The 24211-nt window shown below is 43.2% G+C and overlaps 1 protein-coding gene across 1 annotated transcript in view; it reads right to left on the bottom strand.

The window, feature by feature from the left end:
- PARD3 (par-3 family cell polarity regulator) overlaps positions 1-24211 on the bottom strand; it is a 631094-nt gene that overhangs the window by 193373 nt on the left and 413510 nt on the right. The window contains exon 22 of the mRNA XM_045290158.1: positions 5752-5994. Within this exon, the coding sequence (XP_045146093.1) occupies positions 5752-5994 (243 nt within the window). The remainder of the gene's footprint in view (positions 1-5751; positions 5995-24211) is intronic.

Here is a 24211-nt window from a genome sequence, read left to right as displayed (position 1 = left end):
TATAGAGTCGATTTTCAGGTACGAATTTTCAAGTACTTTGAGGGCTAAAAACAGAATAGAAAAATGAATATGTCAACATCATCTGTGAGTTTCTGTCTTGTTTCTCTTCGAAAGGAGCAGAGCATGCGCTACTTCTCTTCCGCAGCCGCCCAGGACAATGACATTGGACTGTTACCACGGGTGTGCATCCGGACTTTTAGCAGTCCCCTTTCACCAAGGCAACCAATCCAAAAAATAGCTCATTTTCCAATCACGTGGAACAGGTATGGAACTATCTCTAGACATAGGATGATGCCATCTGAGAAAAGGTTCTTCATAGATAGCAGGTGGAAATTGAAAAAGTGTTCCAGGCTCACGTCAAATTCACAGCATTGAGTAAATCACCCCTGGCGTTTCCATGCGGTGCTCCAAGGGCCACATTTCCAACAAGAAGATCAATCAAGGTGATGCAGCAGTAAAATTTGGAACACAGCTTCCTTACTGAGCAATGAAAATCCCAGAACAGCTGCAGCACTCACACGCTTATGAAACATAATAGTAAGAATGTGTCACTGGGTACTGATCCCCAAGGTTGCTGGGGTTTACTTGATGAGAAGTGTCTGAAACATAATAATAATAATAATGTGTCACTGGGTACTGATCCCCAAGGTTGCTGGGGTTTACGTGTTGAGCAGAAGTGTCTTTCATGTGTCTAAGAAGGAGGCTTCAAAAAGAGTGTGAAAAAAATTCCATTATCTTTGAATTCCATTTTTCCATGAACTTTTGGAAGTGCTCATATTTTTCAAAACAGCAAGCAAACTCTGAGAAGTTTCCAACTGTGTGTTCCTATCTGGAATGATCATTTTAACACACACTGATATTCTATGTCATGTTATATGAAAACATAGTCCAAGCATACTTATCGGGTTGCCGGGTAGAGCTACTGCAAGGACTGAAGGAAAGCTTGCATTTGAAAGAACCATGGCCTGCTCTCAAGTCAATGCTGATAAAAGCCAGGTGGACTGGTTGCCTATGTGCCACGGGAAAAACCACTGCCACGGGGTCATTACTGCCTCACAACAACCGCACAGGGCAGGCTAGAACTGCCCCATGAGTTTCTGAGACGGTGACTACTGATGAGCGTAGAAAGCCCCCTCTTGCACCCAAGGGGCTGCTGGTAGTTTCAAACTGCTGACCTTTTGGATTGCAGCCCAACAGGTGGGCACTGAACCGGTAGAGCTCCATATGCATGCTGGGCAGGCCAAATGCCACTGGCCATAGGCATCCAAAGGTTCAATAAGCCTCCAACAGAGCAAGCAATGGAGAGATGCGTCTGTGCTGGGCGGGTGGGGGAGGGAAAGCCACACTCAGCTGCTCCAGCAACGTGACAGACACTCCCGTGTACATGATTTGTGCAAGAGTTTACATTCAAGGGGAAACACACCAACAAGCATTACTGGCCACATTAAATTAATGTTGTTCATTTGAATGTAATGGTTTTGCCATTTTGTTTGTATTTAATTTGTAAAGATGTTTGGTTTTATAGTTGCATAATGGCTATACACAGACGGAGTTCAGTCCTATTTTATTTTTATACATATTTAAGTAACATTATAATCAAAACAATTTAATTCAATAGTGCAGTATCAAGAGATTGTATTCCCTTAAAAAAAGAGAGAGAGAGAGAGAGGCAGACTCTGTCTCTTCTCATGTTTGAGAAGTTCTCTCCTTCTAATTTTCTCTCTGACAGGAAACATCAGTGGAGGTCAGGCCAATGTTTCCTATTCAGATTCACATTCATTTGGAGGTAGCTGAGGAAAGAGTCCTCCCACACTTTTGTTTTTGTGGTAACACTTGTCACTGTTTAATGACGATTTATTCTTGACCAAAATAATAATTAAAACAAACAAGCAAACAAAAAACACAAACTTTAAATTGCTGAGAGTCAAAATAAATAAAAAGTGACGCCTCACTTGGTTGTGGAAGGTTCTCAGACAGTCTCTCGTCCAACCACCTTTGGGAGCCCAAGTCCACGCAAGTGTACAGTCCCGGGCTTCACACTCAGTGCTGGAATGTGCGTGGGTGAGGTGAAGGAGCTTTGACTACAGAAATGAATACACAGACCTGATTGTGAGCTGCTTGCTGCTTGACGTGATTTATCCCCATGACAGAAGTCGCCTCCCGCTGGTCTGTTTTACAGCTATTTGAAGGAAATGAGTTAGGTGACCTAGTTCCACTGGGTTTTGTCTGTCTGTCTGTCTGTTTGTTGAGGTCAGTGTGGTGCCCAACAGAGCGTGCAGGTGGGGATGCAGGAGCACAGAAGCAGAGGGACACAAATAAGCCATTCTGGGAAAGGTGCAGAAACCCTCGGGAGAGCTTTAGACCCAGGTAGGGCAGGCAGATGTATCCCTGGGTGGCGCAAAAGGTTAAGTGCTTGCTGCTAACTGAGTGGAGGAAGATTCTAAGCCACACAGAGGTGCTTCTGGAGACGGACCTGGCAACAGCTTCCTAAAGATCCCAGCCTGGAAAACTCCAGGAACATAGCCCTTGGGCATCTGTCTGCTCCACACACATGGGGTCTCCAGGAGCCAGCATCAGCTCAGCGGCAATGGGCTGGGCTGGGCTTGGGAGGGTCCAGAAGACAGGAGCTGTGTGTTATAAGCAGCCCTTTTGAAGTCGAGGCTCTGGGGAGGTCCTGCCGCTGATGGGAGGTGGGGCCTTGTGGCTACATAAACGGGCAACACAAGCATGTCTACTATATTTAGATTTCCAAACTAGATATCAAAGATACCAAAAATGAATACTATGTCTCTCAATGATGAATAATAATACATGAATTTGCTTGTGCCGGTTTCTCTCCATAACTAGCCAGCAGCTAGTCGCTGGGACACTGCTGGCCTGCCCAGGCTGTTTGATCTTCTACAAGCTGCTTTCAACAGTACTGCAGCGCCAGTGAATTATTTAACGTGGTGCTGCCAGCCAAAGTCGCCAACACTCACCAAACGACAGTTGCCTGCATGCGCCCGAGGTGAGGGAAGATACTGCTGGGACCCACCTGCAAGTGACTGAGGGCAGAAGGCACTGGAATGCCACCCTGTTGCATGTAAAATTAGCCCTCGGAGAAGCAGGAGGAGGGATCTCCCTAGTAGGCAGGAGCTGAGTGCACCCTCCGGACCAGAGATCCCTGTGCAGTGACCTTCCTGGATCTGGAAGGCAGCAGTGACGTCAGAGGAGCAGCAACAGAACCAGAAGTCAGAGTGTGAAACAGTGGTGGACTTCCCAGCCCCCCGAGCAAGGAAGGTTGAGTGCGTTGTGACAGGAGGCTGGCCTGCAGCCACTGCATTGAGGGAGCTGGACCTACTGAGCCATGGACGGGAAGCCGAGTGCCTTTAGATGGAGGCTCAATGGTGAGAGGTGCTTCTGGCACTTTGCTGGGAGCTAGGACTTGGTGGCCAACAGAAGTGGAGTGGAATGCCGTCTAGCCGAGGCTCACTGGAGTGGGGTGCCTCTGGGCACTTAATTAGGGAGCTGGGTTTGCTGACTCATGGGAGCTTGAGCTGAATGCCTGGTGGTAGAGGCTTCCAGCAGAAGGACAGCCCTTTGAGCCTTTGTTAGCCATAAGTCCGGATGAACGACTGTCTTCTGAGCACTTCTCACTGGCCGTACAACCTGTTAACTTCCTACACACATGCCGTCGTTCTTAATATGGTGATTCTGTGTAGTCACTGCAATGAACATGGGAACCGAAATAAAAATCAGGTAGTGTTATCTGAGACTACGCCAGTACAAAGGCGCCCTGGTGCCTCCAGGTGTCGAATACTGGCCTTATAAATGAAGTTAGTGGTGAGAGAGAGAGAGAGAGAGAGAGAGAGAGAAGAAGAGGCAGCAGTCGTCCACTTTCATGAAGATTCCCAACCTTGGAAACCCTATGAAACCCTCTACTCTACCCTAGAAGGTCACTCAGAGTGGGCATTGACTCATTGGTAAAGGGTGATTCACAGCACAGAGGACTAGCAACCCAAGGTAAAGGACTTGACTGCCAATGACAGGTCTGCCTTTCAAGCCACCAGCCACTCCCTGGGAGAAAGTGTGCCAATCACGTCCTTACAGATTGACGGCCTGGGGAACCCGATGGCAGTTCTACTTAGTCCTACAGAGTTTACTATGAGGAGAATCAGAGCTTGGGTTTGGTTTTGCTTGCTTGCTTGTTTCAACAGTACAGCAGGAACCAAACAAAAGAGATACTTCATATGAGGAAGGTCACGGTTACTGGTAAAAAACGAATTTTTTGAATCCTGGCACATCTTTGCTAGTTAATAAGCACTGTGACCCTTCTAGGTGATTAGACCAAGGGGTTTTAAATAAACCATGAGCCTCTTCTGTTAACGTAAATGTACTCATTATAGTCAACATCAAATAGCTTTTTCCTAAAACCATCAGGAAACCCTGAAATGCAAACCTGGGAGAGAGCCGAAGAAAAACCAGACAAGAGCTCTACCTTCACAGCTACCTCTCCATTTGCTATTCTTCGAAAGCGCTTCCTTCTGGGTTTGCCTGAGGGTAGCCTGTTGCGCTTGCAAGAAGTCTATTTAAAAGAGCTGAGAGAAACTAAAATACCAACTGCTTTCAAAAGGTACCAGACAAACAGCACATGGATTCCACAGGGTACAGCATTTCAGTGCCCTTCTCGTCTTGCAGGGGATACAAATTATAGTCCTCAGGATCAGAGACAGCAGCATCAGATCCCGAATCTTGAGAGAAAGGCAAAAAGCTCAACATCCACCCTAGAACTCCTGAGGGAAACATCCTGGAAGAAGGCCCAGTAATCAGCGCTTTGCTAAACGCTCCAGGTGAATGACGAGGCGCCCTAAAACTCAGGACTCATTGGTTCTGAGTGAAATCTTGGATTTTAATATTCAAAGGCCAGCTCTGCCGATAGAACGATGATTACTCCAAGACACCAGAGTAAGCAGTGATGGGAGCCGTGCTGTATTCACATTGCTCCAGAGGTTTGAAATACGAGAAAATAAGCATGCATTTCTTCATGAGTCAAAGTCTACATGATGTGGAATCGTCGCATTTCACTATAGAAATATATCCAAAGTTAGAGGTCTGGTCTGTTTTCAAATTGGTGCCGCAGAAATCTGACAAACATATACAGTCATTTCAGTAGGTCAACTCCTATGTGCTACACCGACATGCACAGTTTAGAACTCAGCATTAATGTACTTCTTGAAGGCTAGCTAGACTATACATCCTGTCTGCTAATTCCTTCATAGTAAACAATTAGGCCAGTAGGAGAAAACACACACACACACACACACACACACACACACACACACACACACACACACTGCCCATCAAAATCATGTTGGGACAATCGCGTCACTCCCCATCTATCTGATTATACCTCGAGGCTCCTGTAGGCTTCTAGCAATAAAAGGAAATGTCACTTTAGGGGAAGTGCCATAAGTTCAAGTTTGGTTTTTATTTGCGTTACAGCCTGACTGTGGATTCTCAGATATGACACCATTTTAAGAGCAAGATGAAATAGGTTGGCATCGTTAGCAATGCTATCGAAACCTCTGCCCTTCTATCCATTAGGCTTTGATTTGTATAAACTCAATACTTGTAGACACAAAGGCTTTTTAAAAGGCCATTAATAAAAGACAGTCTGGTTGGAATTGCTGATGAACCATCTACGTACTTCCTTGTCAAAAACTACAGGGAAGCTGACGTGGAAGAAATACACTGATGGCTCCCGGAGCCTACCTGTCTGCAGGTGAAGCCTTGGCATTCCGGGGCTTCTTCACTTGAGCATACAAAGCATCCATCAGATGCCCTTCTCTTGGGCTCTGGGGTCTGGCGTTGAGCGCCAGGGAACCTTCATATGAAGACATGCCCCCAAACAGCAAGTCATCTTCGCAGCCAAAGGTCCGATGGAAATCCTGGATTTCGGCATAGTCACGCTCTCGAGCTTGCCGCTCTCTAAACTCTCGCGTTTTGGCTTGAATCCTGCAAAATTAGGACAAAGTTGAAAGAAGAGAGACTAGCCCTTTTGCACTTCAAAGCATTTGACAAAAGGCGTTATGAATACATTATTTTGTGCAGCTTTAGAAAGAGGAGTGGGAAGAAAGTTCATTCATATTCAATTTAGATGGGCAAGGTAACATCAGTGTTCAAAAGCTGTCGTTTCAGACAATGGTCACATATGTCAATAAGATATATGCATAATTTGTCTCAAGTTTGAAATTTCACTTATTAGCTTTTAACAAATTCGTCAGAGATGGTAGCACCACATGGTGAGCATAATTAATGCCACTGATTATATACTTAAAATGGTTAAAATGACAACTTGGGTGTGGAGGGGGGAGGGGGATTCCATTATATTTTCATGCCATTTGTTCCTGAACAATTTTTTGTGTGTAACTAAATTTTATAAGTACTCTACTCATATTAAGCATCTAAATTTTTGGTTACAGTCAACTAGCATTCCAGTAGATGTCTTTGTTTTTTGAGGGAGGCATCAACTGGGCCCACAGGGCAGAAGCACACCACTGGCTTGTGTGATCCAAGGATCACAAATGATAAAATCCAAACCCCAAGGAGGGAATAGTGTCAGGGCTTAAATTATAAACAGCCAGTCTTTGGAAGGCAGTGGATCACAGCGGGAGTCCAAAATCCATTTGCAGGGTCCAGATGTGGACTAAGCCTCCAGTAAGCCCCCTCTGACCACAGAGCAGGGATGTGAATATCCTTGCTATCATGAGGAATGCAGCATTTTTTTGTTTGGTTGTTTGGTTTTCTGTATTTAGCTTTCTGTTTCTCTATATAAGAAATTCAGGATGAGAAGATCTATGGAGACAGTGACTGCATTGATATTTCTTGAGAGGTATGGTGGGGAAGTTTGGGGGAGGTAGGGAACTGAGGACAGTGGGTACTAGAAGGAAGTACCTGTTGAGGTTGACTGTGGAGATGATTATACAGCTCTAATTAATATGATTGAACTACTGAAGTGTATGCTTCCTGAAATATATCCCAGTAATACTGCCTAAAGCAATGCACAAGAATAAAATGAGTTTTATGTAAGATAGAGATTAAGTTTTAAAACCCACTGCCATTGAGTAGATTCTGAATCACAGCATCCCTACAAAGGGTTTTCAAGGCTTTGACTCTTTATTGGAGCAAACTGCCTCATCCTTTTCCTGCAGAGCAGCCAGTGGGTTTGAATCACCGACCTTCAGGTTAGCAGTCCGAGGCTTACTGGACAGCACGGCCAGGCCACCTAAGCACAAGGAGGCTCTATTATCTGTTCATTTCAACTTCCTACAAACTTTAAAGCCCCTTCATATTTCAACATAATATACATGTCTATTACTCACATAGGGACTTTTAAAAGTCACCAAGAACACATGATGCTATATACGAAATTTTACCCTACCCCAGTCCCAAAAGATATCCAGCAGTCCCTAAGCCCTATAGCTGTGAATGTGACCTTGCTTGGGAAAAACAGTGGGGGTGGGGGGGTGTTGATTAATAGTTGGGACAAAGGAAGTCAAACTACAGGAGAGTGTGTCCTACTCCAATCTTCTGTGTGGAGATGTGGAAAAGGCGGGGCACATGAGGTGAAATGAGATGCCTCATGATGATGGATGTAGATGCTTCTATAAGCAACCAAGAAACTCAGAGAATAGCCAACAGTCTCTAGGAGAGAGGCCCGCAGAAGCCATCAATGTGCTGAGACCTGGCTCAGACTTCATGCCTCCGGGAGTGTAAGAAATGTCTTTCTGGTCACCTGGGGAAAGTAAGACACGTAGTTTCAGGCACTTAAATGGATTTTACTCATGAATTTTTGTTAAGGCAACAAGTGATGTGTAAAGAGATACACACATATACATACAAACACACACATAAAGGGGCTTCCAAAAGTTCATGGAAAAATAGGATTGAAGGATAATGGAATTTTTTCACAAATGTTTGAACCTCCCTGAATTACATATACTTGTGTGTATCTACGTATAAGTGATTTTTCTTACTCATTTTAAGCAAACCACAAGCACTCTGAATACGTTCACTGTTGTTAGGTGTCAAGTCAGCTCCGACCATAGCGACCTGTGTGCAACAGAAGGAAACAGTGCCTGCCCCTGCACCATCCGCACAATTGGTCTGAGGTTCACCGCAGCACAGTGGCAACCTAGCTTGTCGAGGGCTCCCTCCTTTTCACCACCCCTCCGAGATGTCCTTCTCCAGGGTCTGGTCTCTCCTGACAACTCAAAATACTCTGCGGCTTACAACGAGCACAAACCATGATGTGTCACGAATAGTAAAAGGAGGCCTCCGTCTCAGGAAAGCAAGCCCGCGTTTCATGACTCCAGACCTGAGCAATCCTGAGATCCAGGATGAAGAGGGTATCTCTGCAATCAAATTCTAAGATTAAATGTGCTTGCATGATAAATAAGAAGCAGGCTTGAGATAATTTTGTACTGAAGATATGCTTAATTAATTTACGAAGATTTTTGGATCTGCTGAGCTGGCAGTCCCAGGCCAATTCGTAACCCATAATGCCACCAAGGCTGCTTTACAAATCACATGCTTACCCATTTCAACACGCATCCCAAAGCACCTAAACGTCATTTCCACGGAGCAATATCTCACACTGACTTTCAGGTTTTTTGGCAGTTACACAGCTTATTGCTCCTACTGGAAGTAGACCTCTACCAGCCAAAAGGACAACTTTATTTAAATATTGATTCAAAAGAGCACAAAAAAGTTCTCAAACGAGACCATGGCAACACCAAAAGGAAAAAATGCAGACAAGTAGCCCACATGAAAAGAGTAGCAAAATTCCCGTACGAAATGTTATCAAATAGACAGTATAGTAAACAATAGCACAATATGCACCATGATCAAGTGGGGTTTATTAGAATGATGCATATCAGCTCAATATTCAAAATCAATTCACTTAATCCAACTTAGTGACCAAGGAAGAAAACTCCAACAACTTATCCATCAATAAAAATATTCAACAGAAATCACACCCTTTCAAGACACAAATTCTCAGGGAGGGAGAGGGACTTTCTCAACTTGATATGAATCATATATAAAAAAACATACAGCAAACATCTTATATAATGAAGAGTCTGGGTAGTTTCTCCAAAGATCTGGAAGAAACTACGCCTAGCTGCTCTCGCCACTGTTATCCAACATACAAAAGTCACTGTCCTCGAGTTGATGCCGACTCCTAATGCCCCTGTAGAACTGGGTAGATCTGTTCTTGTGGCTTTCTGAGACTGTAACTCTTTACAGGAATAGAAAGCCAAGTCATTCTCCCTGAGACCTGCTGGTGGTTTCAAACTGTTGATGCTGCAGTTAGCAGCGTACAACCACTATGCCACCATGGTACTGGAAATTCTAGATTATATAATAAGGATATTAACAGGAGACATATCAATTTGTAAAGAAGAAATGGAACTTTTCCCACTTGAAGAAGACATTATGATCTACATAGAAAAGGCTAAAGAATCTATAAAAAAACTTCCTGGAAATAATAAGCAAGTTCATGATGGTCACCGTATGTGAGATCAACATACAAAAAATCAATTTTATTTCTATATACTGGCAATGAACCGGTGCACACTGAAATTAATAATGTAATGCAATTTGCATTTGCTAAAAAATGGAACAAATGCAAATGTAACAGAGCAGGTGCAGGAGTCATACAATGAAAACAAGAAAATATCTCCAAATAAATAGAAACTAAGGTAAGTGGAAAAAAAGTCATAGAAACCTTCAGAAAGAAAAAATAAATTGTGAAGCTATCATTTCTCAACATATAGATCCCAATAGATCTATATACATCGCAAGGCAGTGTTTTCATCTATCTTTCCCTTCAGGGGAGTTTTATGCTCTTCAATGTAAGCCAGTTCAAAACAACAGTTTGGGTACCCTGGACAGACTCCAATTGTGTTCTTTATAAATGTTATTTTAATTTGGGGACCAAAAAGAAGTGTCGAAGGGAAAGGTTAGGATTGTAGCACGGATTAGGAAAGGTTTCACAAAAAAAATCTCATAAGACAATCCTTCCTACCCTCAAAGAATGAGCAAGTGCATTGGCATGATGGAAGAGATTTCTTGGGGCAACTTTGCGAGCCTGATTTTTCCAGTGTAGTTGTCAATGTTCTGAAAACTTCTTAATGTCCACCCAGCATCCTTCAAGAAAAGTCATCAAGATTACCTCTCTGGAACCCCAGAGGAACAGTGTGAGCTGACCTCTCTGCCTTGCATTTTCCTGGCCCCATAGATCCCCTTGGAAGCCACTGGTTTGATTGGCCCTTGCTCTAGAGGCCACGTTGGTAAATCCCAAACTCATTCCTGTTTACAATTTGTTCCGTAAAATCATCCTCATTATCTTTAGTCATGCATGAAATACTGATGGAAAGATGAGTTCTGCGGACTCGCATGTACCAATCAAGTCAAAAGTTTGCTGTGGCCAAGATGTTCACTTACAATTGCAAAGTGTACACCACTGGAGATCCTTACTTTAGTAGCTTTATCACATCAATGATAAATTTATAATCTTATTCCACCAGTTTCTGGGCTTTCAGGACAGTCTTTGCTCTTGTTGACTAATTTTTAAGGTCTCTGTTGAGCTTCCTTAAAAAGCTTGATCCATGATGGCATAACCCATTTTAAAGGTGATTTAACCGTGGCGGGGTGGGGCGGGGTGGGAGGGATGCTCTAAGATAGAGGTGGTACACTTTCCCTTGAAACGATTGAAATATTCAATTCTACAATGTGTAAATTGTGTGCCAATAAACACGCTGAAGAACAAAACAAAACAAATAAACAAAAGGCTCGATCCATCTGAAAAATGTTGTTTTGGGGGGGCGGCAATCTCATATACTAGTTGCAAAACTCTGCTAATTTGGCAAGGTATTCACATGAGTTGTGTCAAAGATTTGTTATGAGTCCTGCCTGACTTCAAAATCTTTTTTACCCGTGGCCAAGAAGTATCCAATTTTTGGACGATACCCTAAAAGGAATTCTTGAGACTAAGACAAAAGTATTCCCAACAGCACTCCTATGAAGCCATACACTTAAACGTATGGAGACAGACTTACACGTTTTATTTGGAATAACTCTCTTTCACGGGTACGTGGCCTTGTTTGGACAGATAATCGTGCCTCAGTAATCTGTGGGGTTTGCTTTAAGGGTCCCTATGTACCCAACTCCACAGAGTTCTTCGTATGAGATTCCGTATTTACATATCACCTATGCACATCCTCCCCATACTTTGAAGCATCTCTAAATTTCTTAAACGATCTAAATACAAGGCAAAGGCCATGTAAATAGTGCTTTAAGATCGATCTTAAGGGATCACGGGACCGCTCCAAAAAACTTGTTTCCAACTGGAATATTTTTGGTCCGGGATTGAGTGAAAGCGATGATCCAGAACCCATGTACATGGAGGATCAACTGCAGTCTTTGAAGATGTCGATTAAACCCGAGGTGAAAGTGGAGTAGGGTAGTTCCTTCTCCCTCTGAGCCGTCTGTCCATCAAAAGGAGACGGGAGGCATAGCAGCGTGTGCCAGTGGAGGCATACAAGGCTGCAAGTCACAGAATAGCAAGGATGACCAAGAGTTACCAGAAGCAAGGGGAGAAGTAGAGAACAGTTTCCCTCACAGAGCCCTCAGAAGGGATCCACACCGACCAAACTCGATGTGCCTTGAGAGCCTCCAGCACTGGGAGATAATGCATTTGCTTTTTGAGCCCTCCATGTGGTATTCTTTTGCAACTGCTAATCTAGGAAACCGTACACACAGCATTGTCAGGAGGTGAATTACAGAGAGGAAGGATAGCTTAGTGGTTACCAGGAGTTAGGTATGCCAGGGAAGAGGGATGGGGGGACCACCATCAGTGGTAGAGGAAGACCTTTGTAATGATTAACTAGTACTGTGACAAAATGACAGAACAAACACACACACTGTACCGGTGGCATGGTGGTGCCACACTGGGCTGTGAGCGGCAAAGTTCAGCAGTTTGAAAACCACCCAAAATTGCCTTTGAAGGAAAGATGGGGCTTTCTCCTCAGGTCAACCGTTACAGCTTGGAAACTCCTAGGGGACGTTTACCCTGTCCTTTGGGGTGTCCTAGAGTGGGCACTAATCGCTGGCAGGGAGCGAGTAGAGTATACAGTCATGAGACATATAATCATTGGGTGCAACTAGGCAAACGTGGACACAGGTCTTCTGTACTGTGTTTGCAACTGTGAGTAGATCATTTCAAAACTAAACATTAAAAAGTGATGAAAACTGTCACAGATCATTGCAAGCAAAATGCACACTTTCCTTCCTCGTTTCTTCCCTAACGCTCGCTACTCCTTTCACTCGTTTTGTTTTACAAACTTGGGACCCACCAGGTCACGGTTCTCTATTTCCCAGCTGCAACCTTGGACCCGGGTGATCGGATTTCTTTTATTTCCCAGGTGTAAAAAGGAAATACTGAAATGGACCAAGTTCATTGTTTCTCCACAGGGGTCTAGTGACATTTGTTGGAGCTATTACCAGGCAGGGTCCACGGCCACTAACACAACATAAATACTTCACGTGTGTCTGAACACTGCCCCCAACCCATACTCACTGCCATAAACACCAAAGGAAACGCCCTGCCATGCAGTCAGTGCTGACTCCTAGCGACCCCCTGTGGGTTTCAGAGACTCTAAGAGTTCCCGGGACTAGAAAGCCCAGTCTTTCTGCCTCAGAGTTACTGGTGGTTTCAAACCGACCATGCGGATCACTGCCAACATGTAACCACTAACATGACCATGGCTCCCCAGGAAGGTCTGATGTCCCAACCTGAGAACCAACAGCTCTCCTAGCTCATAAGAAAACGGGCAGGTATGCATTTTTTATCAGGAAAGTTCTAGATGGTAATAAATATGTCTCGCAGACAGAATTACCCCAGGTGAAATAACAACTCTAATTCTAATGCACAATTTAGCTACATTGCTAAATAAGGTTATGCCATCTGCACATGACAGGGCACTTAGGAGTCTTGGTTCAGTCCTGAAGCTGCTTTTCTGTACACAGGCCAGCTTCTCATGTGATTTGTTCAGCACATGGGTTGGATAAGGATGATGACAGGGCATCACTCTGGTGCATACTTCTCCTGACTATATACCACATAAAATCCACTGGTGGCACTGTGGGCTAACCGATGAGCTGCTAACCACAAGGTTTGGTATTCAAATCCACAGGCTGCTCTGGGGAAGAAAGTCGAGGCTGTCTGTTCCCGTAAAGATGGACAATCTCAGAAACACCAAAGAGCAGTTCTACTCAGTCCTATAGAAAGCAGCCATGAATCAGAATTGACTCTGTGGAAGTAGATGAGTGGGCAATCCCCTGTCTTCTTAATGACCCTTCGCTTTCTCCATGCAGGATGTCCTCATATCTTCCCACAACTTGCATCGTCTTCAGTCCTTGGTGTTCAAAGCATCGAACTTACTCTGCGGATGGTCTCTAAATCCCAGCGGGATAGACTCGAGGTCCTATTTTGGCTCCTGTGGACTTGTTTTAATTTTCAAAGGATGAACGAGCTTAAATGGTATGGCCAAACTTTGTGCCCAGAGCCATGGTGGTGTAGTGGTTACATGTTGGACTGCTCATCCTAAGGCCAGTAGTTCAAAACCACCAGCCATTCCTTAGGCCAAAGACTGGCTGTGTACCCCCGTAGGAGTTAGTCTTCAGGGACTCCAGGCGCAATTCTGCCCTGCCCTAAAGGGTCACAATGAGTCCACATCAACTCCATGGCAGGGAGCCTGTATTCCTGAAGGGCCCTGGATTTGAACATTCTTTCACTCCAAACCACAGACAACAATATTCATTGGGATAGATTTCGAGCAAGTCAATTTCTTCAAAGGAATGCTGAGCAATATGAGGTAATATTTGCAAACCTACTTCTCAATTCATTTCATTTAGCAAATGTACATCTTATTGCTCTCCACCCCTCATCTTTGCATGTACTGTATATACTCGTGTATAAGCCGAGTTTTTCAGCACATTTTTAATGCCGTTTTTGTGGTAAAATTAGGTGCCTCGGCTGATATTCGGGTTGGCTTATACTTGAGTATATTCAGTAATAAATATTACAGTCATGCCTAAATTGCCTATTAAAAGCAGTGTCTCTCTAAGTACCAATATGCTAAGAAATAATATGTGTTACTTAACTTACAGACACGGATGTGTTTCTTCCGTGAAGTGATGAGAGCTGTTTGTACTCTGCCTGTGCCCAGTGATAGCCAACATTTGTGATGGAAACATTACAAACGACAGCCTCCATGTAGTCACAAAGGCTAACAAATCCGGGTACTAACCTGAACTTATGTGCACTTATAAGTTCATTCTAGAAATTAATGCTCATGGGGCTTGCTGGTGAATGACACTGAAGAATTCATTGTAAAAACCTGGATGGCTCCTTGGTCTTCGTGAATCTCAGCGACACCTTTCAGGCAAAATGAACCATCACACACAAGCGCTTCCCTGTCCTTGACTCATTCCCTTTGAATGTCTTGTTGACTGTAAACTGACACCAGCCACTTGGCAACACATCAAAAAGTTATACGTACCTATTATATAGCTTCATTCTTTGTGCAAAAACCATCTCAGAGGAGACTTAGCTGGCTCAGGGGAGAAAACATTTTTTGGCTTCGCAATAAAAATAATAGGACGGTTTCTCATGGCAATTAAAAAAAAATAGCATCTTGTGGTTGAGCCCTTAATGATTCCAGATGGTCAGGGCTATAAAAGGATGCCCCCTCTATTCTTCTGTTGTGACCTTGGGGTCACAAATTATCTGGAGGATGTTAGAGTCATTTGTTTGTTCTCAACGGTCCGGTTGTTCTCCATCCCATTTATCCCAGGCACAACCTCGGCGATGACAAAAGTAACCGATTAGCCCAAAACTCAGCAAAAGAAATAAAGGTCTACTGCTTTATCCAGTTCAGTCAGTCCTTCCTCCTTAGAAACAAGCCAACTATCCCAAGGTTTACATTAGAGCAGGCAGCTGCACCAACCCAGACTGATGGGCAACATTAGGAAAACACCACTTCCCTCTCTATGAAATGTAAAAACAACTGAAAATTTGAAACAATAGCAATTGAAACTTTTTATGAGGGCTGTGAGAAGCGTTTGTAAAGAATTTATTGGGCGCAGTTTGTTATGTTCTAACATCAACCTTCGCACCTTTCCTTTTTCTTAAAAGAAATTCATTTCCATTATAATGAAATTGCCTTGAACCTGCATCGAAAATAATACGCAAAATAATGTAATATACTAAATAAAGAAATAAGGTTAATTTCTTTCCTGCTGTCACTAAATTCATGCTAACAGTCTCTCTTCAGCCTGACATCAATTAATGATTTTAATTCCAGACTCTTGTCACAGTACTCACCACCCTTTCCTCTAATTAAAATGGAGGATGCATGATGAAGAGAAAACACACAAGACTTCGGTTATTGGAACGTTTCTATTCATTAGGATTTTTGCCTTTACAATAAATGGCTTTTAGCACTAATTGCTGTAGAGGAAGATGAACAGAACTTTTTTGTATAACCATCAGAGATAATCCTCGCATACCCAGTTTAAGTATGAAACTCACAACTGAGTCCTAGTTATAACTAGTACTGCTGAAATGAAAATACCACAAGTGAATGACCTTAACCGAAACGGATTCTCTCACAGACCAGGGGGCTAGAAATCCAAATGGAGAGTTCCATATAGAGGAGGCTTTCTTGCGTCTCTTGGTTCTAGGAGGTTCTCATGGGAGCAATGATCATACAGTGGGTTACATGTAGGGTTGATAACCTTGAGGTCAGTAATTCAAAACCACCACCCACTCCAGGGAGTAAAGAGCTGGCTTTCTCCTCTCACAGATCTATAGTCTCAGAAACAGCTCCATGCTGCTCTGTAGGATTGCTCTGCGTTGGAATGATTTGACGGCAGCGAGGGAGAGGAGGCTTCCAGTACTGGGACGCGGGGTCCAAAGGATGTCCTACGCTTCCAGCATTTCCTGGATCTCTGCTCATTTGTTTAATGAAAGCAAGATTGACTCATGATACAACTTTATCCCTGTAAACTGTATCCACTGCCTTGTTAAAAATATCCCAGAGGTAGGACTGACAGACAGCACGTAGAATAATTGAATAATTACATCAGATCACAACATGGACAGCAATTGCACAACAGTGAGAAGAAATGCCTAACCAAATTGCATCTTTCCTTTTTGGGGGGAGGGGGGAACACAATTCAACTCAGAGCAGAATTGGGTGCCTAAGAATGAAAAATTAATGGCAAACTTAAATCACTCGGTTATACACAAAACCCCTCAACCTTCCAAAGCTGTGAAGTTTCCTTATACAGAAACATCTATTGTCTCACCTTTGAAAGCTATGAAACATTCATGATTTCATTTTTTAAAGGTTCTGAAAAATAGAATTGATATTTAGGAATTTTCATTTTTAAATGTATGTGACTGCTACAGAAGAAAAGAATGAGGTAGTATTAATTGAATTGTGAAAACTTCAAAATAAAGCTCAGATTTCAACATAAATAAAGCTACATATTAGGCAGACAGTGGTAGTTAAGTTCCATGGTAGAACACTTGCCTTCCATGCAGGACACAGTTTAGTTGCCAGTCAATATACTTTGCGCAGAGCATGTAATGGAGGCTTCCATGTTACTCTCATGTTACATAAGCCAGCAGAGCTTCCAGAATAAGACAGACTAGAAAGAAAGGCCTAGCAGTCTAATTCTGAAAATCGGCCAGTAAAAATACTATGGGCCACAAAAACCCAATATATGACCAATTATAGAGCTAGAACAGGAAGGGGCAGCATTTTGTTTTATTTGGCATGTGCTTACCATGGGTCAGAACCCAAGCAATGGCAGCTAATAAGTCAACATGGCTTAAGAGCTTGCAATCAATTAGCTTGGCAAATGTTTACACCCAACTTATTGCATTGCCATCCAGAAAACTTAATTCTGAGAAACAAGTTCTTTTTTCCTAACAGCAGTAGTACTTCCTTCCTCTAAAAGTCAGTAGTACCCAATTTCATCCAATAAGATAAAAAAAACCTCTTAATCTTTCATTGGAGAAGACAGTTCAATTTCATAGCAGTCTTTAGTCATCTGATTGAAAGGCTTTATAGCATTTGTCCTCAAACACTTGAGCAAATGAATGGTAGACCAGAAACATTGTAGTTTGTCATGAATCCTTGAGTCTATCCTCCTGCAAGTTACATCTAAGAACTGTCACTCACCAGTGTATAAGCTGCCAAGTTGCAGTCTTTGCTAAATTCTCAACCCAAAAACCTAGGCAAACACAGCAGCATCTGAGCTGATTCCGTCTCCTATCTCCCCTGCAAGACAAGGTGGAAGTGTCCTTGTCGGTACCCGAGGCTGTAAATCTTCACAGGAGCAGAAAGACGTATCTTTCTCCTAAGGGGTGAGGCTGGTAAGTTTGAAGCTGACCTTGCAGTTAGCCAATGTGTAACCATATCAGCAGGGCATGAATTCCCAAAAAGGATTCGGGGGAGGGGTGCAAAGGGGCAATATGCTACTAAATTTCTTGCTTGGAAAATGATCACGATTTTAAGTACGATTTTAATAACTTTGTAGTATAGGCATTCAATTTAAATGGAGAAAAAAGGACTTCCATATTCTAACTGTGTCCCAGTTATTCCCCCCCAAACAAGAACAACTCTTTTGAAGGTACATTTTTCCACGCCGAGGAAGGAGAATAAAATGTGTAAGTCCATAATGGGATCTTGTAGACAGGTGAATAAAAAGTTATGCTGTATTCTTTAATGCTAATAAATAACATTCTTGGTTTTGAAAATGTAAACTTACTTAACAACTAAAAAAGAGATCAAAGAAAGGTCTTCTCAGAGATACTACCAAAAGCACAAATGTGACCACAATTTTTAAAGAATCTGCAAGGTTAAAGAGGGGGGTTGGTGGTACACTGGGGCACCCATTGAGCTGCTAAAGGAAGGTCCTTCAGTTCAAATGCACCCACTGTGCGACAGGAGAAGTCTGAGGCAGTCTACTTCTGTAGAGATTTACAGCTTCAGGAACCCTATGGAGTAGTTCTGCTCTGTCCTGAAGGGTTACTGAGTCTGAGTCCACTTGATGGTGGTGAGGAAGCCATTTAAAAGACCGCCTGTGGCTATCAGACAACAAACTAACAAAAGAAAAACTAGCAAGTGTTGGCAAGGAAGTAAGGAAGTGATGGCCTGGGGCACATTATGTATCCGCATTGGTGGAACACAAAACAAGATGGCCGCTATCGAAAACACTTGGGAAGTTTTGGAAAAAGTGAAACTTGTAATTTACTATGGGTTCTGGCAATTCCACGACTGGAATGTATTACACCCCCTACCCCCACCCCCCGCCATACACACACACACACACACACACACACACACACACACACAAATGAAAGAAACGGGCTCAGAGGGAAGCGTGTAACGCTCCTTGTAGCACTCTTCACAAAGGCCAATACATACAAAGAGCCAAGCTGAGCATCCGCGATAAATGGATGAACAAAAGGGGATACAGCTATACATGCAATCAAAGATCAGCTACAGAGACGTTGTTATAATGCATGCGCAACATGGATGATGCTTGAAAACGTGATGTTAAGGGAAATGAACCAGACATGAAAGGAACATATAACAGGATTCCATTTGTATGAACTATCTCACATAAGCAAATCCATGGAGACAGAAAGTAGATTCAAACGTACCAGGGACAGGAGGAAGAGGTGAGTGTCGAGTTCCTGATTAATGAGGAAGAATGTGGCATCATGACTGGACAGGGACTCATTAACACCCATGATATGCAGCTGATACAATGTTGCTTTTTGCTGAAGAAAAAAAAAAACTTCACACACTTATTGATGAAGATTGAAGACTACAGGCTTCAATGTGGATTACACCTCAACACGAAGGGGAAAAAAAATTCTCGAGCCTGAACCAATCAGCAACATCGCAATAAAGAAAAAAGTTGTGAAGGATTTCATTTTACAGCACACTCATAGAAATGGCAGTTAAAAAATCAAAGTATTGCACTAAGCAAATCTGGTGCAAAAGAGGTCGTAAAGTGTCAAAAAGCAAAGATAATAATTTTGAAGACTAGATCAAGATATTTTCAATTGTCTCCGATTCATGTAAAATCTGGACCTTGAATACGGAAGAGCAAAGAAGAACTGGATGCCTTTGAATTATGGTGTTAACAAGAAATACTGAGTACACCATGGACTGCCAAAGAACTACCAGGTCTGTGTTGGAACAAGTACAGCCAGAATGCTCTCTTAAAAGGATGGCCCGGCTTGTTCTCAGGGACTTTAGGCATGTCATCAGGCAGGGCCGGCCCTGAGGGAGAGCATCACGCTTGGGCGAGGATCAGTGAAAAAAAAGAAAGATCCTCAATCAGATGGACAGTGGTTATAACAACGAGCTCCAAGTCACATCTGGAGAGGATGGCACAGCATCGGATGGAGGTCATTCTGGTGTGCAGCGGGTCTTTCTCAGTCAAAGCTGACACAACGGCAATAAGCACCACCCCATTCCCTGACGGGCCCTGAGTTTAGGATGAAAGAATATTTTTTTCCTGGAAATAAACAGTGGTGATGGTTTCATACCATTGTGAAAACAATCAATGCCTCTGAATCGTACGATGAAAATGGTTCCAATGGCACATTTTATAGTATCACATGTTCTTCTAAGGAGCTTTGGTATGTTTGAATGTTTGTATGTTTGGTATGTTTGTGTGTCTGGTATGTTTGTGTGTTTGGTATGTTTGTGTGTTTGGCATGTTTGTATGTTTGATGTGTTTGTGTGTTTGGTATGTTTGTATGTTTGGTGTGTTTGTATGTTTGTGTGTTTGGTATGTTTGTGTGTTTGATATGTTTGTGTGTTTGGTATGTTTGGTGTGTTTGGTATGTTTGTAATGTTTGTATGTTTGAATGTTTGGTATGCTATGGGGATGTGTTGGCTGCAAAGTGAAAGGTCAGAGGTTCCCGTCCTCCAAGTGGCTCTGAGGGGAAGACCTGGTGATTTTCTTCCTTGAAAATGGAAGCTTGGAAACCCCACGGGGCAGTTCTACTCCGTCCCTCTGGGTCACCAGTAGGCAGAATCAATGGGACTGCTCCAAACACACCACCACAGGTATCTATCTGATCGCAACTTGAAAACACATGCATAAATAAAAAGACTTTGCCATCCCAGGTGAGCCCTTGTGCAAACAGTAGGAAAAGGGAAGACGAGTATGGGTGCACAATTTTCCATTTTGCTCAACTGTACAAGTTCTTGGAAGCAGATCACATCCCAACGTGCCACTGACTCTTCCCTCCCCAGGGCTCTTCAACAGCCGGTTTGCTTCATCATCTCGCCAGACATCCCGATCTGAATGTTACAGGGTTCCAGCTTTTCTCCTTCTTAACCAAGGGACGGACCACTGAGTGAATACACCACATGGGGAGATCTTTTTTAGGGAGACTAGCATATTAGTGTGGACTTGGATAATGTGGAACAAAGACATCTCTGTGAAACAAAATTTTTGAAGGAAAAAAGATTTCTGTGTCAAGACTACCACAGAAATCCAAAGTCTTCAGCTTGCTGGTCTACCCTCTAGATTTCAGACTCACACGGTGGCATCAACCCCTTCCTCGCGTTTGAGCTTGCTGGCCTGTGCTATGAATTTCGGGCTTCCCAGGTTCTACAATGGTGAGACCCATTCCCGAGACCCATATAATATATGTACCGCATGTCTCTTATTTGTTGCTGCTCTGGAAACACTGACTGAGAGATGCAATGCAAGGCTTGGAAAGGTGGCTAACCCTGAAAAACGGGAAGCGTCAAGAAGTATATGTTCTGAACAGATTCACAAATACTCAACATATACTCAGAGAATTCTCTGAGAAAGTCATTCATTGGTTTTTTTCCATGTTTCTACTAAGCACCTTGGCTATCCTTGAAAATGATTCCCAGCACAACTCACTGTGTAGCTATAGGTGAGACTATCACAATAGCAGTTAGCACTTCCTGGGTAAGTAAATGCCAGGCAGTTAACTAACATTACAAACTTTATTTCATAGAATGATTCACAGATGAGGTGTATATTTTTCAGAGGTGGGAAATCTGGTCAGATTCCACAGCTAATATTTCATTGATTTCGACCTTCTTTCCCTCTTTCTGTCCTTTGTTTCGATCTGCCCATCTGTTCGGGTAGAAAGGCTTGGCTTTGTTCCAGAAAGCATTTGACGTGATGTTGGAAGAATGTACGAAAAATGGGAAACAAACAAAATTGAACACGTTGTGGCGGTTGCCGTTGGTGGGTGTTGTTGAACTACCCAGGCACGACAGAACGACACTTCACTGCCCAGTGGGCGGCATCCTCACAACTGCCTGTTGTGTTTGAGTCCACAGTTACAGCCACAGTGTCGACCCGTCTCACCCAGGGTCTTCCTCTGCTTCGCCGAAACAGAAGTCAATCTTTCTAACGTTGTGTTGAATATTAAAATGTAAACATGGAATAACATGTGAAAAAGGAAGAAAAAATGGGAACTGAAATTTTAAAAAAGGAAAATGAGCTAGGAATTAGTTTTGGGTTTTTTTTGTTTGGTTTTTTTTTTTTTAATCAATGTATTAGGGGCTCATACAACTAGGAATGAGTTTTGTAAGGACATAAAACAAAATTCATCAGAGAGAGGTGGGTCCCTCGGAACTTAAGGTTTTTTTTTGTTTTGTTTTGTTTTGGGTGGGATGTTGTCTTTCTTTTTTAAAAAATAATTTCATTAGGGGCTCATACAACTCTTATCACAATCCATACATACATCAATTGTGTAAAGCACATTTGTACATTTATTGCCCTCATCATTATCAAAACATTTTCTCTCCACTTAAGCCCCCGGCGTTAGGTCCTCATTTTTCCCCTTCCTCCCCGCTCCCCCCTCCCTCATGAGCCCTTGATAATTTATAAATTCTTATTTTGTCATATCTTGCCCTGACATCTCCCTTCACCCACTTTTCTGTTGTCCGTCCCCCAGGGAGGAGGTCACATTTAACTCCTTGTAATTGGTTCCGTCTTTCCAACCCACTCTCCCTCTACCCTCCCAGTATCGCCACTCACACCACTGGTCCTGAAGGGATCATCCGCCCTGGATTCCCTGTATTTCCAGTTCCAATCTGTACCAGTGTACATCCTCTGGTCTAACCAGACTTGCAAGGTAGAATTCAGATCATGATAGTGGGAGCGGGGAGGAAGCATTTAGGAACTAGAGGAAAGTTGTGTTTTGCATTGTTGCTACATCGCATCCTGACTGGCTCTTCTCCTCCCCAAGACCCCTCTGCAAGGGGATCTCCAGTGGCCTACTAATGGGCTTTGGGTCTCCACTCCACACTCCCCCCATCATTCACTATGGTAAGAAGTCAAGTTTTATGAAACAATCGATCGTGTTGTCTCGACCCAGTTAGGTGACTAAGCTGGGTGTGGTTTGGTGAAGAGAACCAAACGCTTTCAAAGAATTCCAGAATTTTGAGAGATGTTAGCGTCTCATGAAAAATAAAATTGTGGGCTGGGGTGGGATAGGAGTAGCCCTGTGGATAGATGATTGAAAAGAACAATTGTTCTTTGGTCTTCTCTTGATGATTAAAAATAGGCATTAGCATAGTTAGTGTTCTGAGAAATGGAGTAAAGACACATGCATAAATTAGTTTAAGTGTTTCCAGTTGCTGGAGGACATCACGCTTGATGGAGTTGAGCGCCAGCAGGAAACAAAAATCTTCACTGAGAAGGATTGACACGGTGGCTGCAACAATGCTCTCAAACACATCAACAGCCGTGACCATGGTGGAAGACGGAGTAACATTTCATTCTGTCAACTATGAGGTCGCTGTGACTTGGCCCTGATCAATGACAGCCAACAAGTGTCCCCACAACACATCTGGGACAGGTAATCCCTAGCGCACCCCAGTGTTCTTTTCTCACAGCCAGTCCTTGGTAAATGGCTCTGACATAAGTTGAACACCTTGTTTCTTTATCAATTTTAGCTTTAATTATTACTGCCTTCCTGTCAATATCTTAAGTTTGTCAATAGCAATAAGTTTGATTTTTTTTGTTTTACGGGGTTGGAAACATGTGAGAATGATGGCATCAGCAAATTACATGCTACAAAATGATCAGTAGAACATTTCACTCACACACATACACTACAGTTGTTGATGCCAACTCATAGGGACAACAGAAGGCAACACCCCGTCCTAAAGCATCCTCACAAGCGTTCTTATGTCTGAGCCCATTGCTGCAGCCACTGTGTCAACGCACCTTGTTGAAGGTCTTCCTCTTTTCCACAGCCCCTCTCCTTTAGCAAGCACGATGCCCTTACCAGGCAGAGTAAAACTGCTCCCAAGGACTTCAGAGACTGTACACACTGATGGGAGCAGGCTGTCTCCTCTTTCACCCACGATCGGCTAACTGATGGAGAGGAATCACCAACCTTGCAGGTAGCTGTCCATGTGTAACCCTCCATGTGGCCAGAGGTCCGTTATGAATGACTAACTCACTGCCACTGAGTCAATTCCAACTCATAGAAACTCTATAGCAGGGTCCTCAAACTTTTTAAACAGGGGGCCAGTTCACTGTCCCTCAGACCCATTGGAGGGCAGGACTATAGTCTTAAAAAAAATGAAACAATTCCTACGCACACTGCACATGCCTTATTTTGAAGTAAAAAAACAAATGGGACAAAAACACCTGGCGGGCCGGATAAATGTCCTTGGCGGGCCGTAGTTTGAGGACACCTGCTCTGTAGGATGGGGTAGAGCTGCTTCTGGGGGTTTCCAAGACAGTAATTCTTTCTAGTAGTAGAAAGCCTCATCTTTGCCCCACAGAGAGGACGGCTGATGATTTTGAACTGCTGACCTTGTGGTAAGCAGCCCACAACACTGCCAGGGCTACAAACAAAAACAGATCATCTTAAAAGTGGTTTTCTGTGACTCTACTAAGTATCCAATCTGGGACTATCGATACCTACGGTCCATGCTCACCAGTAGCCACAAAAAGAGCTGTAAGTGGATTTAAAATACAAAGGAAGTTAACAGTTACTTCTGATAATTGGGAGGGAAAGATTGAGATTCATCATTCTGTTTGATACCAAAAGCTAACGGAAGTGCCA

The sequence above is a fragment of the Echinops telfairi genome, unplaced genomic scaffold, assembly GCF_000313985.2.
Source record: "Echinops telfairi isolate 266 unplaced genomic scaffold, ASM31398v2 ScPeMD7_31;HRSCAF=116, whole genome shotgun sequence".
Classification (NCBI taxonomy): Eukaryota; Metazoa; Chordata; class Mammalia; order Afrosoricida; family Tenrecidae; genus Echinops; species Echinops telfairi.
The sequence above is the reverse complement of the archived record's forward strand: the minus strand, read 5'-3'. Positions and strand labels throughout refer to the sequence as shown.